At 34.1% G+C, this 14766-nt stretch overlaps 1 protein-coding gene across 1 annotated transcript; it reads right to left on the bottom strand.

Annotated features, from left to right (window-relative positions):
• On the bottom strand, positions 5829–7352 carry LOC107637253. The gene is made up of 3 exons (XM_016340685.1): positions 7103–7352; positions 6007–6999; positions 5829–5920 (listed from the first exon to the last, which is right to left on the bottom strand). Exons 1-3 carry the CDS (start codon positions 7350–7352, stop codon positions 5829–5831), a joined length of 1335 nt encoding a protein of 444 aa, XP_016196171.1.

The raw sequence follows: 14766 nt of genomic DNA, 5'->3' as shown, positions 1-14766 counted from the left end.
GGATTGGGTCGCGTCGATCGGTAATATATTTTCTTCGGCATATTCAAAGCGAATTAAATTGATTTAATTAATCAACATAAGCTTTGTTTAATTTTCTTTTATATCCTTTTCAAGTTCATTTAATTTTTTTCCTATATATAATGTTTGGCGAAAATTTAATATAATTTCTCCATTATATATAAATAAAAAAACTTTGCAACCTTGTACCAATACCAACTAAACCATCGCATGCACATCCTTAATTATTAGAGGAACAAAAGCTACATTTGAGTGGATGAAAAGCAATGGAATATTTTGTAAGAACTAAATCATTCACCACCTTGAAGGAACGGCAACTATTATGTCTAAGTGGATAGAAAGTTGTAGAATATTATTGCACGTGGAATAATAAGATAAAAAATACTTAAAAAGTTATTATTGAGATATTTTGGAATGATGTGATTGGGTATAGAACTTATTCCAATATTCTACTCTTTCTTTTAATCTAATTTAGGTGGAAATAAAATGAGTTAGAATTACCTAGTGTAAGTATTTATGCGATAGATACATGAAAAAATGTCTATTTCTTTATCTTTATGTTTTAAATTTTTTAAATAATTTTTTAAATAATTTTCTAAAGAATTAAATAAATACCTAATTATCTCAACTTATCCAAAACTTTTCTGTGTATATATTGAATTCTCATATGTACTACCTTATCCTAAATTCCTAAACTTCCAAGCTCTCAATTAATTAAAAATGTGTTCCATTCATTCACATTTAAAACCCTTATTATTCCTAAAAAAATCATTAGTAAAACATAAATGTTTGGTGATCAAATAATTTTTTAACTAAATTTAATCAAGTTATCACGCTTTTTTTTTTATACATGTAGTGTCCTTATTTTTTTTTTGCTGCAACCACCCTTTATTTTAGATTTTTTTGTTATAGTCGTTAAGAAAGGGAATATAATATTGTGTGTAAAGACAACGTTGTCATCGTGTATTTTTTGTTTAAATGATTTTTGAGTTGAAGAGATAACGATGAAGGTGAAAAAAAAAAGTTAAAAGACTTTTGTCTTTGCTAGTGAATCATGTCAAAAAATAAACTGAAAATTGTTATGATTAAAGAAAAAAATACTAGAAATTAATTTTTGTATTAATTTTCTTAAAAAACTAAATATCTGTTTTTAAAATTTTTAAAACATAATTTAGATAATTACTCAAATTTTAAAAATAAAAAAATATATTGTACCCTAAAAAAGTTTTAAGGTCAACAATATATAGGTGAGTTTTTTTATTTTTAATATTAGGATAGATTGTGGATAATATCCATAAATGAGGTTCCGAATGTGTTATGCACCGATATGAATTTGATAATTGGCATATTTAGAAATCGTTAATAACGATTTTAAACAAATTGTGAATAGCGTTTTCTATTAGGAGAGAGAATGTGAAAAGAAAAGCTGGAGATGTTGGATCAAGTGAGAATGACTAGGATCAATAAATAAAATGAGGGTACCGATTCATGGGGGGTAAGCAGAGAGATAGCGGATAGCAACCGCAAGATGGGCGATCTACGTTCGGGAAGCATGAATCAAATCGGTACTTCCAATTTGATGCTGTGTCCACGTGGCTCGCATGTGGTGAGCCCCTGTGTGGTCCGTGACTCCTCTCTCCCCAGAAGCTCTCACTTATCATTGAGAAGACCAAAACATCAAAACACAAAGTGTGTGTTAACTCTCTGCTCTCTGTTTCGGTTCCTTTCTTTTTAAGTGCCATTGTTTTTATATGAAGGTTGCATGTTTTGTGGAACTTCAGATTTATCTTTTTTAAGATGGGGAAGAAAAAAATCTCAATGGATAAACATATTGTGAAATATCTTGATCATCTTTTATATGTAAGTAATTTTTTTGTCTATAAAATTATTTATAATGTTAACATCAATTATAAGTTGGTTAAATGAACTTAGTACTGTTATAGAATAAAAGTTAGCTATAATAATAAATTTGAGTATAATAAGTTAATGTGAACATGATAGTTAATCTAAATAAACCCATAAGTACTCTGTTTTTAAGAGTTTAGTGGCTTTTTTATTTTTTTAATCGTTATTATCAATATCGATATAGTTATTATATGTTTACATGATAGTGTTATTATGGAGTAAAAGTTAGTTATAATTATAAATTTGACTGTAATAAGTTAATGTTAATATGAACATGATAGTTAATCCAAATAAACACGTTATTACCCTATTTTTAAGAGTTTAGTGGCTATTTTATTTTTAATTATTATTATTATTATAATTATTACTATTATTGAGATAGTTACAAGTTTACTGATAGTGTTATTAAGTTTTAATAGTTATTGTGATTACAGTTGTTATAATTCATTTTTAATAGTTTCATTTCCTAGTGCATTTCCATACTTATTAACATTGATATTGTTATTGTTGTTATTATCATTATTATTTTAACAGTTATAATTATGTGTTGATTATTTTTGTTAGGGTTCTAAAGTAATTGGACTGAGACACTTATATGCTCCAGAACCATATGATCGGAGAATAGAACCCTATCTAAGAGCCGCTGGCTTTTACAATGGGTCTCAGATTCGAAAAATTTCAGGACAAATAGTCCTGATAAATGCCTTGGTAGAACGGTGGAATCCAGTGACTCATACGTTCCATCTTCCTATAGGTGAATGTACTATCACTTTAGAAGATGTAGCTTTGATACTTGGGCTTCAAGGAACTGGGCTACCAGTTACAGGGCCAACCAACAGTAATCACGGATCCATGGTGCAAGAATGTCTGATGAACTTTGGAGTTGCCCCAACAGCGAGTGAATGCAGAAGTAGCTTTATCAAGCTAACATGGTTGCGTAATGTTAAGCATGGAATAATTTTGACTACTCATGAGGCTATGGAGCGTTATACCAGGTACCACATTATTATGTCGCTGTTTGGTACCACGTTATTTGCTGACAAATCCGGTGTAGGGGTGCATTGAAAATTTCTACCCTTGCTCCGTGATATTCCTAGAATCAGGACATATAGTTGGGGATTAGCTTGTCTTGCCCACTTGTATAGGTCTCTGTGTAGGGCCACGCAATATGATTGCAAAGATTTGGATGGGCCTTTAGCACTGTTGCATGTATGGACAGGTGGAATGAGTGGGATGCCTCTTCGAGTGAGTTTACACGGTGGACACCTGCACATTTTAGGCAAATGCTTGATAACATTACAAATGCTAATGTATGTCATTATTATTGCTTATGTTTCATTCATCCTCTAATTTTATACCATGCGTTATTTTCATTGTTAAGAGGTTTGCCTAATCTAGTGTTTTTCTGTTGACATGGTTTTTGTGGGACCCATATAGTGCGCGACATCTCGGACCCGATTTCATGCTGCATGACATGTATGAGGATGCACGCATGTGGCTTGCACCGTCTCCACTCATTTCCTTCGAGTGCATTGAGTGGTGCCCAACCGATAGGGTTAAGAGACAATTCGGGAGACGACAAGACCCACCGGAGAGTCCAAAGGTTCTTGGAGATGCACACAACATGTTGTTGACGGGTCCAAAAAATTATAACTGGTCCAGCAGTGGAGTGAATGGATCACTTTGTGGCAAGGCAGACAATGGGATGTGCTTGGTTCAGAGATAGTTGATAATTTTGACCCGTCAGATGTTTACACAGATTGGCACCATAGAGAATTTGCTGAACAGATACAGTTGTCTGCTCGTGTAGACCAACCACAGCCGCATCCATCACCCTAGGCACGTCCACGGTCACCATCGCCACAGCGACAACCATGTCCACCACCGCCGACACACCCACCACAGTCACAGCCACCATCGCATCCTAGTGAAGCTGGATGGATTCCAACTCAGGGTGAAATGGCTATACAAAACATGGAAATAGAACATCTATATGTCCCATAATTTGATGCACCACATACTCATTACAGCCCACAATTGACAGAGGCAATGGTAGAAACTACCTGGGATCAGATCATCGGGTTCATGCAAGATCCAAGTACGCCCCAAATGTCTAATGTGCTGGATCCGACCCAACATCCCATATACCAGCAGGAGTTATATCCGGAAGAGGTGCCACAACCACCTCAAGTGGTGCCTGATAGATTGTCTTTCGATTCACAAGTACATTGACCTACCAGTTCCTCTTATTCAGCCGCTAGAGTGTCACTTGACTCCAGCAGAAGCGATTGGGGTCGAGGTATTGGTCACGAATACAACTCTAGAACTAGTGCATATATTCCAAGAATTGATCATAATCTCATTGATTCATCAATCCAGGAGACACATGAAGAAGACCAGTTTGCACAATGCAGATACAGTCCATACCGTGATAAGATGGACTCAAGTGACGACGATAATGAGGAAGAAGATTCGGATGAAAGTGAGGATGATGATGACGACGAAGATAACAATGGGCAGCCTAGGCCGACCAGAGGTAATTCATTTTTAATTATTACAATGTGATGGTATTGTAGCGTCTGTCTGTATTATTATCACTCTGAAATAAATGTGATTTATGTTATAATTATTACATACATGTACATTGAGATATGATGTTAATGTTGGCAGGTGTGACTGGAACAGCAACAAAATAAGAACGGGATAAAGGCTACAATTTAAGGGTAGATCCACCCTGTCGTAGCCAAAAGAGATATACCCCATCAGCGATAAAGAAAGCAATGTCGAACAAGTACAAAAAAGTGGTGAACACAGTAAAAAAAAAATTTACAAAATATGTGTAGCAAATTGGTTTGTCATTCCACGATGTATTTTGTGAATTCAAAATTCTAGTTTGATGTGCTAGTTAAATTTATTTATGTACATGCTATGACAAACTACTAGATTCTACTTTGATGTGCTAGTTAATGGCAAAGTCCGTGATGTTAATTTTATTTATGTACTACTAGAATCTATAACCATGCTATGAGAAACTACTATATTCACTAAAAATATAAATGCTTAACCTGGATACATACTTTTTCTTCATTACTAGTAGATTGTAATTGGCAATAATATACTCAACGTCGTTTTAAAATATGTAATGTACGCCCTTAGCCTTTCCTATATTATACACTTACGGTGGGTCTGCCTCGCGTGCACTAAATCCGGCGTGCTGGGGGCACCTACTACGACTATGTCCTTCTACACAGCATAGCCTACAACGTCTTGGACCTCGCATTGATCGTGTGTCCATCTCATTCAAGAAGCGAGTTTGTTTGGAAAGACCTTTGGTAACTCTCTTAAATGAAGGATTAGGTATCATCCGTGGCCCTCCATACACGGGCCATGTTGTTGGGTTGCCCAATGGCTTAAATCTAGCTCTGTACACCTTTCGGATCTCATCCATCCGATACACCTCATGAACGTAAACTTGCCAATCAAGACATTGGTTTGCATAACATGCAAAAACGTGACGACATGGAAAGCGATCTACCTGAAAATAACCACAGTCACAGTGCCTACGTCGCAAGTCTACCGCATATTCAACACCGCTGGGCATCTCCCTCACCTCGAAAACCTCATTCTGCCTATCGAAGCAACTAACCATGATGTTTCCAGCCGCAATTAAATTTTGCTGAATTTTTTCGGTCATTATTTCGGAGAATAAGTGTCCGGCTCGAAGATGAGTCTCAGCGTCATCCCTTTTCCTTGTGAACAACTCATTCAGTCTGTAAAAAGTCGCCTTTACAAGTGCTGTGATGGGAAGATTGCGTGCACCCTTCAACACCCCATTGATGCACTTCACTAGATTTTTCGTCATATGACCCCATCGATGACCACCATCATATGCCAAAGAGTGTTGCTCATGGGGAATCTAGCCAGCAAGTGTATGCCTCACCCCAACTGCGCAACCTCTGGTAACGGATTTCGTATTCATCCACCGTCTTAGAATAGCCTGGACAAAAAGATACAACGATAACCACCATTGGAAACATAACCACAAGATGCATAAAATATTATATAGAACACATTGTTAATTACCTATGTTCACCACAAGCTTTTGCATGAACGGTGCCTTGAACTTCCTCAAGAAGTTGGATGCTATGTGCCTCATGCAAAACATGTGTCTGGCCCTTGGCGGCTCCCATGCTCCATCACAACGTGAAACTGCTGACCTAATAGACTTGTGTCGATCAGAGATAAGTCCCATCACATCCTTTGTCACCACATGGGTTCGCAAATGACGAAGAAAAAAGAACCATGCATCTGATGTCTCCCCCTCTACAAGCGCAAACGCAATTAGCACAATATTGTTGTTGCCATCTTGAGAAACTGCGACCAACAACGCTCCTTTATATTTTCCATACAAGTGTGTGCCATCTACCTGTACAACCGGCTTGCAATTCCTAAATGCTCTTATACATGGGTAGAAACTCCAGAAAATTCGGTTTAGAACCCTGACATCCTGAACCAATTCATCCCCATGGTAGCAAGGTAACGTTTCATATTCGACGGCTACTGATGGCTCTTTCTTCACCATTGCCTCAAACCATATGGGCAATGCTTCATAAGAGGCTTCCCACCCTCCAAAAATTTTTTCAACTACCTTCTGCTTAGCCAACCATGCTTTGCGATAACTAATCATGTAGTTAAACTTCGATTGGACATCTGCAATCACTGATCGCACCTTTATGGATGGATCGGCCTCTATCAATGGCTTAATTGCTTCTGCAATAGTGTTTGAGTCCAACTTCGAATGATCCTGAGAAATAGTGGCTCTAGTACAAGTATGGTTGCCATTGTATCGTCTAATCTCCCAATAATACTTTCTTCGCATCATGCTAACCCTGATAAGCCAATCACAGCTTTGCCCATATTGCACACATTTCGCGTAAAATGTCGTCGGCTCAGACTTAAAAACCCGATAATCAACACCTCTGTGAATGGTATAATCTTTAACTGCCTTGATCACAGCCTCTCTAGAATTAAATTTCATCCCTATGACAAATTCACCATCTTTGACCATAGGTGGATCTGCAATAACGCCGCCAACCCATATTTACACAGTGCATAATATTAATACACAAACATAATATTTAAAGTACTAATCCAAATACAGTGTGATGCAACTACAAACCTGCATTGGCATACTCCGAAAATTCTGGAGTATTCATGGCATCGAGATCCAAAGCGCGCATGAAAGACGGTTCTTCGAATGGATGCTCACTCGCTAGTGCATTTGCGACGTCTTCGACGTCCGACTCAATGGTGCAGTCCTCTTGTTCCTCGTCTGCATTCGGATCAACGAAATAGTAATTTCCTTCATATTCCTCTTCGCTGTCACCGTTATAACTTTCCCAATCAAAATCATGATCATATTGTTCCATCGTATTTGGTAATTGGTCAAACTCCACATACAGCTCAATAATAGACACTTGTGATTGGGCTTGATAGTAGATTGAGAACATCTCTTGCAGACTTGTGTCATCATTGATGCACGTCGCATGAAATTGAACGAATCTACCGAATACTAATATAGGTCGTCTGTATAAAATATTTGTCACCCTCTTTGGCATATGAGGATCTATATTTTGACAACTATAACTCTTAAATTCTTCGAACGACACCATAAAAAAAAAGAACAAATATACAAGGATTATTACACATAAATATCACACCTTCAGCTGTTTCAAATAAAGTTTGACTATTATAATAAATTTTAAAACTAATATTATTATTCATTTTTGTTATCACAAAAATTATATTTCTATTATAATTTCTAACACGAATTAACGAAATATCATAGTATCAAAATGAAATATTTATATAACTAAAATAAACAAAAAAAATTTACCTAATAACAAACAACAAAAAAATTACTTGCACACAGGAAAGAAGAGAAACAATAAAAAGAATAAGAAGTATAAGAAGAGTATTAGAAAGAGAAAAGGAAATCGAGAATTGCAAGACATTACATTCACGCACGCACTCTATATATAGAGAAGTTAATAAACAAATCGTTACTCACGTTTACGAATTAAATAATTTCAAAATTAATAAAAAAGGAAATCGACACTAACGATTTCATGTTCCTATAGATTCAGAACTTATTTTTGTCCTACTTGAAATCGTAAGTCCCATTTTCTATATTTTTTGTCCTATTCAAAAATCGTTAGTCTCATTTTTATAGTTTTTTTATCTTTTCTGAAATCGTCAATAACGATTTCTTGTTATATTTTCTCAATCTCTATATCAATGTATTACACTAAACTAACATAATATCTCCCTGTTACACCTATGTTTTGATAATATCTAAAAAAATTAGCCACAATAGGTGTAGTATTATTATTTTATGTACGGATAGTAATTTTTCTCTGTAAAAAAAAAAAAGAGTGACGCGATCGTGATGATTGAGGGTTCAAGGCGGTGATAAATTATGACATGAGTGAATATGGTAAGTGACAAGCTAAGGACAAATGTGTTAGCAAGTAGGGGTGGAAAAAGGCCAGGCGGCCTGTCAGGGGCCTGCAGCCTGACCTGTGTTTGGCCTGGCCCTGGCCTGGCCTGTTATAAAATAGGTACAGGCCCAAGCTCTTTTAAAAGCCTTAATACATTAATAAGCCAGGCTTAGGCTCACTAATTAGCCTTATAGGCCTGTCAGGCCTACCTGGACCTGTTAAAATATAATTAAATATATAAATAATTATTTATTATTAATAAAATTATGAGATATTTTAAATTTATTATATTTTATTATAAATATTTTTGTATATTTTAAATATGTTAAAAGTTTAAAATTTTTTACAAATATTAAATATATGACATATTACATATAACTATTTTTATTAAAAAATAATTTTTTAAATAATATTTTTATTTTTGTAAAAAAAAATTAGCAAGCCTTTTAATAGGCTTCAGGCCAGGCCAGGCTGAATAATAGGCCAGGCTTAGTACTTTGAAAAAAGCCTATAGCAGGCTGCAATTTATTTGTAAAAGAGAGATAAAAAAGAACAGTATATGAAAAAGGAGAGAAGTGATTTTATTGTTTTAATTGTATGTAGCTTTGGCATGAATTTATGCCTATTTATATACCTACAATAGTATTGTCTTTTTGTTTCATTAATTTCAATCTGTATTGATAAAATGAATTCTCATTCTGAAAAGAGTGAACTACCCATTAAATGGACATCCACATGCTTATCACAACACTCCCCCTTGGATAACCATTTAAGATTATGCCTCATTAAAATTTTACTAAAGAAAAATTCAATGAAAAAAAACTTTAATAAATGAAAAAGAGTACAAAATCCTTTTGTGATGGGGACTGTCTCATTAAAAATCTTGTCAAGAAAAATCCAATGGAAAAAAACCTGACCAAAGAAAAAAGAGTACAGTCTCTCCCTCTCGTCGACATTATTTAATATCTCAAAATCGGTGTATCCCAATCTGATGTACCAATTTTTCAAAGGAGGATTTTGGGAGTGACTTTGTAAACAAATCTGCCAGATTATCGCTTGAGAGGATCTGTTGGACATCAAGTGTTCCTTGATTTTAAAGATCATGAGTGAAGAAAAATTTGGGAGAAATATGCCTTGTTCTATTGCCTTTGATGTATCCACCCTTGAGTTGAGCAATGCATGCTATATGCCTGTATTATCTTAAAACAAGACAGTTGGAGCTATCTTATGACCAATCAGTCCACATGATGACATAATATATTGGATCAAACTCTTGAGCCAAAACATTTGTGACTAGTTTCATATATCGCTAGTATTTCAGCATGATTAGAAGATGTTGCTGTAATCGTCTGTTTCGTGGATCTCCATGATATAGCTGTTCCACCATATGTGAACAGGTATCCTATTTGAGATCTCCCTTTGTGTGGACCAGACAAGTATCTTGCATCTGCATAGCCTACTAGTTATGACTTGGATCCATATGGATAAAACAATCCCAAGTCAACCGTTCTATGAAAATATCGAAAGATTTGTTTGATTCCACTCTAATGCTTTCTGGATGGAGAGGAACTATACCTTGCTAGTAACTTCAAAACAAATGATATATCGGGTCGTGTGTTATTAGCAAGATATATTAGCGCTCCAATAGCACTAAGATATGGTACTTCAGGACCAAGGATATCTTCATTTTCTTCTTTAGGACGAATTTGATCATTTTTCACATCCAAAGACCTTACGATCATTGGGGTACTTAATGGATGTGAATTATCCATATAAAATCTCTTCAAAATTTTTTCTGTGTATGTTGTCTGATGAATAAAGATCCCATTTTTTTATGCTTGATCTGCAGGCCGAGAAGAAATTTAGTCTTTTCAAGATCTTTCATCTCAAACTCTTCTTTTAGAACTTTTATAATTGTTGGAATCCCTTCATGAGTTCCAATGATATTTAAATTATCAACGTACACATCAATTATAATGAATCAAGATGCAGATTTCTTTATGAAAACACATGGACAGATATCATCATTATTGAATCCGTTTTTGGCCAGATACTCAGTAAGACGATTATACCACATTCGTCCAGATTGCTTTAGACCATATAAAGATCTTTGCAACTTAACTGAGTATAACCCCTGCGAATATTCATTGGATGGTTTAGACATCTTTAGTCCCTCAGGGACATTCATATAAATATCACAATCTAATGATTCGTATAAATAGGTTGTTACCACATCCATGAAATGTATATGTAGTTTATGGTATGCAGATAAACTGACCAAATAATGCAATGTTATTGTATCCACTACAGGAGAATATGTTTCTTCATAATCTATATCGGGCCTTTGTGAAAAACCTTGTGCTACAAGTTGAGCTTTGTAGCGCACAACTTCATTTTCTCATTTCGTTTTCTCACAAATACTCATCTGTATCCAACAGGTTTTACATCTCCTGATGTACGGACTACAGGTCAAAAGACTTCACGTTTTGCAAGTGAGTCTAACTCAGCCTTCATAGCTTCTTCTCATTTTGGCCAATCATTCCTTTATCGACATTCTTCGACTGTTCTTGGCTCAAGATCCTTACTTTCATGCATGATATTTAATGCCACATTATATGTAAATATTTCATTGGCAATTGTCTTATTTCGGTCCCATTTTTCTACTGTAAAGACATAATTTATCGAGATCTCGTCATTTTTCCAATTTTTAGGTACCTGAACGTCTTTTGGCGTCAAAATTATATCAAAATTTTGGACAATTGCAAGTATCTTTACTATGTATTTTTCAACAGGAATAGTATTTATCTCTTTTCTTTTTCGAGGACTTTTGTCTTTGAAACCAACCGGTCTACCACGCTTCTGGCGTGAATTTGTTTCAGTTGCCACTTATCCTATTGAGACATCAATTCAAATTGGGGCATTTTTCACTGGTATATAAGATTTGGTTATCCTCTTTGAATAAGAAAATGCATCAGGTAATTCATTTGCTATTCTTTGCAGATGTATAATATTTTGAACTTCTAGTTCATATTGCCTTGATCGAGGATCTAAATGCATCAATGATGATGCATTCCAATTAAGTTCCTTTTTCAAGAAGCTTATTCAATCACCTTAATATTGAAAATTTTGATTCATGAAAATGACAATTTGCAAATCGGGCTTTAAATACATCTCCAGTTTGTATCTCACTATACCTCACTATAGAGGGAGAATCATTTCCAACATATATCCCCAATTTTCTTTGGGGTCCTATTTTGGTGCGAAAAGGTGGTACAATGGGAACATATATCGCACACCCGAATATTCTTAAATGAAAAATATTTAACTGTTGGCCAAAAGCTAATTACATAGGAGAGAACTGATGATAATTTGTTGGCCTCAAATGAATAAGTGTTGCGACATGTAAAATAGCATGCCCCCAAGTTGAGGTTGGGAGATTTGTTCTCATAAGTAAGGGTCTAGCAATTAATTGAGGTGTTTAATAAGTGATTCTGCTAACCCAATTTGTGTGTGAACATGAGCTACTGGATGTTCAACCATTATTCCGTTAGCCATACAATAAGCATAAAAAGCTTGGGAAGTAAATTCACTAGCATTATCAAGATGATTTATTTTGATTGGATTTCTGGAAACTGTGATTTTAATCGAATAATTTGAGCAAGCAATCTCCAAATGCCAAGTTGCGAGAAGACAATAAGTACACATGTGACCATCTCGAAGATACGTCTATTAGGACCATAAAATATCTAAATGATCCACTTGGTGGATGAATAGGTTCACATATATCGCCTTGAATCCTTTCTAAGAATTCAGGGGACTCAAATCCAATCTTTACTGGTGATGACCTTAAAATTAGCTTTCCTTGAGAACATGTAGCATAACAAAATTCACTAGATTTAAGAATCTTCTAGTTTTTTAGTGAATATCCATGGGAGTTTTCAATAATTCTCCGCATCATGGTTGTTCCCGGATGACCCAATCGATAATGCCAAGTTATGAATTCATTTGGGTTAGTAAACTTCTGGTTTACAACGGCATGTGATTCAATTGCACTAATTTTGATATAATATAACCCAAATGAAATGGAGAGTAACTTTTCTAATATAATCTTTTTATTTGAATCATGAGTTGTGATATACAAGTACTCATGATTTTCCTCATTCATTGCTTCAATATGACATCCATTTCGGTGAATATATTTAAAACTCAATAAGTTTTGTAGAGACTTAGCAGACAATAATGTATTATTTATTATGAATTTTGTTCTTTCGAAAAATAAAATTATAGCTCTTCCGGAGCCTTCTATCATATTGTCTAAGCCAATAATATTATTAACATATTCTTCTCTTGGCACAAGATGAGTAAAATATATATTAGTTTTGAGAATAGTATGCGAACTTGTACTATTCGCAAGGCAAACATCTTCACTATATGTCTTTGACATTTTTTTTAAAGACAAATAATAATAATATTAAAATGAGTAGAAATATATGTGCAGTAAAATTATTTTCTTGATTGTTTTTCTAAAAAATACTGTACATGGTATCATATACTGCAAATTTTATTATTATTTTAGAACTTGGCACATTTAGTAATCTTAAAATTCATAAACATAAATATTTTATCAAACATTATTTATATACATCACACTTGAAATTCAAATGCATAGAAAATAAAACTTAACAAGAAGTTTCTTATATTATTTATTTACATGAATACTTAACAATCCCACATATTAAACTATTCCATCATTGATCAAATGACCAATATTTCCTTCAAGATCCTCAAAAAAATCAAATGCTTCATAATGAGTGGTGTAATTTTCAACATCATTTGAAACAAAATTCGTCTAATTTCCTTTGTCGTCCTTTTTCAAAGATGCTTGACAAAGATCGACTAGATGCCTTGGGGTACGACAGGTACGCGACCAATGGCCCTTTCCACTACAACAGAGATATTTATCCTCTGTTGATTAATTTTCCATTGTTTCTTTCTTTATCCCACTTCTAGTGAGATCCTTTCTTGTGAATATAATTTTTTTTCCTTCCATATTTTTTCTTGTTATTAAAACCTTGCCATTTACCTCTTATGGGGTAATGATTTGCCACATTTGCTTTAGAAAATGGGGCGGCGCCAGCTGGGTGCGCTTCATAATTTTTTAAAAGTAACTCATTATTGCGTTCAGCAACAAGAAGACAATACAAGCAATTAACTCAGAATATTTTTTAAATCTTTTTTCTCGATACTGCTGCTGCAGGAGCACATTTGAGGCATGGAAGGTCGAGAAAGTTTTCTCTAACATTCATTGTCAGTTATCTTTTTTCCACATAATTTCATTCGTGAGGTGATTCGAAACATTGCTGAATTATATTCATTTATGGATTTAAAATCCTGTAGACGCAAGTGCGTCCATTCATATCGGGCTTGAGGAAGTATCACTGTCTTTTGATGATTATACCTTTCTTCAAGATTTTTCCACAAATCTGTAGGATCTTTTAATTTGAGATATTCATTTTTTAATCCTTCGTCAAGATGACGACGAAGGAAGATCATGACTTTGGTTTTATCCTTCCGAGATGCATTATTTTCAGGCTTAGTGGTATCTCCAAGATCCATTGAATCAAGATGAATTTCAGCATCTAGTATCCATGATAAATAGTTGTTTCTAGATATATCAAGAGCATTAAATTCAAGATGAGAGAGTTTTGACATAATAAAAATTTGTTACTTGAGTCTTCCTAAAATTTGATCAGAGTCTCGTATTGATAATGTGTTATAGAATAAATAAATAAGGAAGAAAAAATAGATATAAAATAAAGAAGCATAAATAAATAACTTTAATATTAATATTGACCAATATAATTATCTCAATATAATAGAGATGATTTATATATATCTACTAATATATGTAGCTAGCAACTTATTTATAAAAGAGAAAAAGAGAAGAACGGTATATGAAGAATGAGAGAAGTGGTTTTATTGTTTCGATTGTACGTAGTTTTGGTATCAATTTATGCCTATTTATATACGTACAATAGTATTACTTTTTTGTTTCATTAATTTCAATCTGTATTAAGAAAATGAATTCTCATTCTAAAAAGAGTGAACCGTCCATTAAATAAACATCCACATACTTATCTCAACAGCAGAGGATTTATATTTAGCATGGATTTAGAGTTAAGCGTTCAAAAGTGATTATTGAATTTTCACTTTAGTCTTGAATTAGTTTTTAAAAGTAGTGGTTAGGAATATAATTGTTTTGAAATTATATCAATTTTGTCGTTCTGAAATTGTAGATTATGATAAAAGAATTATAGAGTTAAAAAATTATAAAGAGGATAAA

Source organism: Arachis ipaensis, chromosome B04 (assembly GCF_000816755.2).
Source record: "Arachis ipaensis cultivar K30076 chromosome B04, Araip1.1, whole genome shotgun sequence".
Classification (NCBI taxonomy): Eukaryota; Viridiplantae; Streptophyta; class Magnoliopsida; order Fabales; family Fabaceae; genus Arachis; species Arachis ipaensis.
Note: the sequence above shows the minus strand (reverse complement) of the source record. Positions and strands in the feature narration are given on the sequence as shown.

Excerpts from the sequence above, each read along its gene's own strand:
- LOC107637253 (XM_016340685.1), bottom strand. The coding sequence starts at position 7,352 with ATGGAACAATATGATCATGATTTTGATTGGGAAAGTTATAACGGTGAC. Across the intron at positions 7,000-7,102 it reads TTCGGAGTATGCCAATGCAG|ATCCACCTATGGTCAAAGAT; the intron begins GTTTGTAGTTGC and ends GCGTTATTGCAG. Across the intron at positions 5,921-6,006 it reads AAAGCTTGTGGTGAACATAG|GCTATTCTAAGACGGTGGAT; the intron begins GTAATTAACAAT and ends CTTTTTGTCCAG.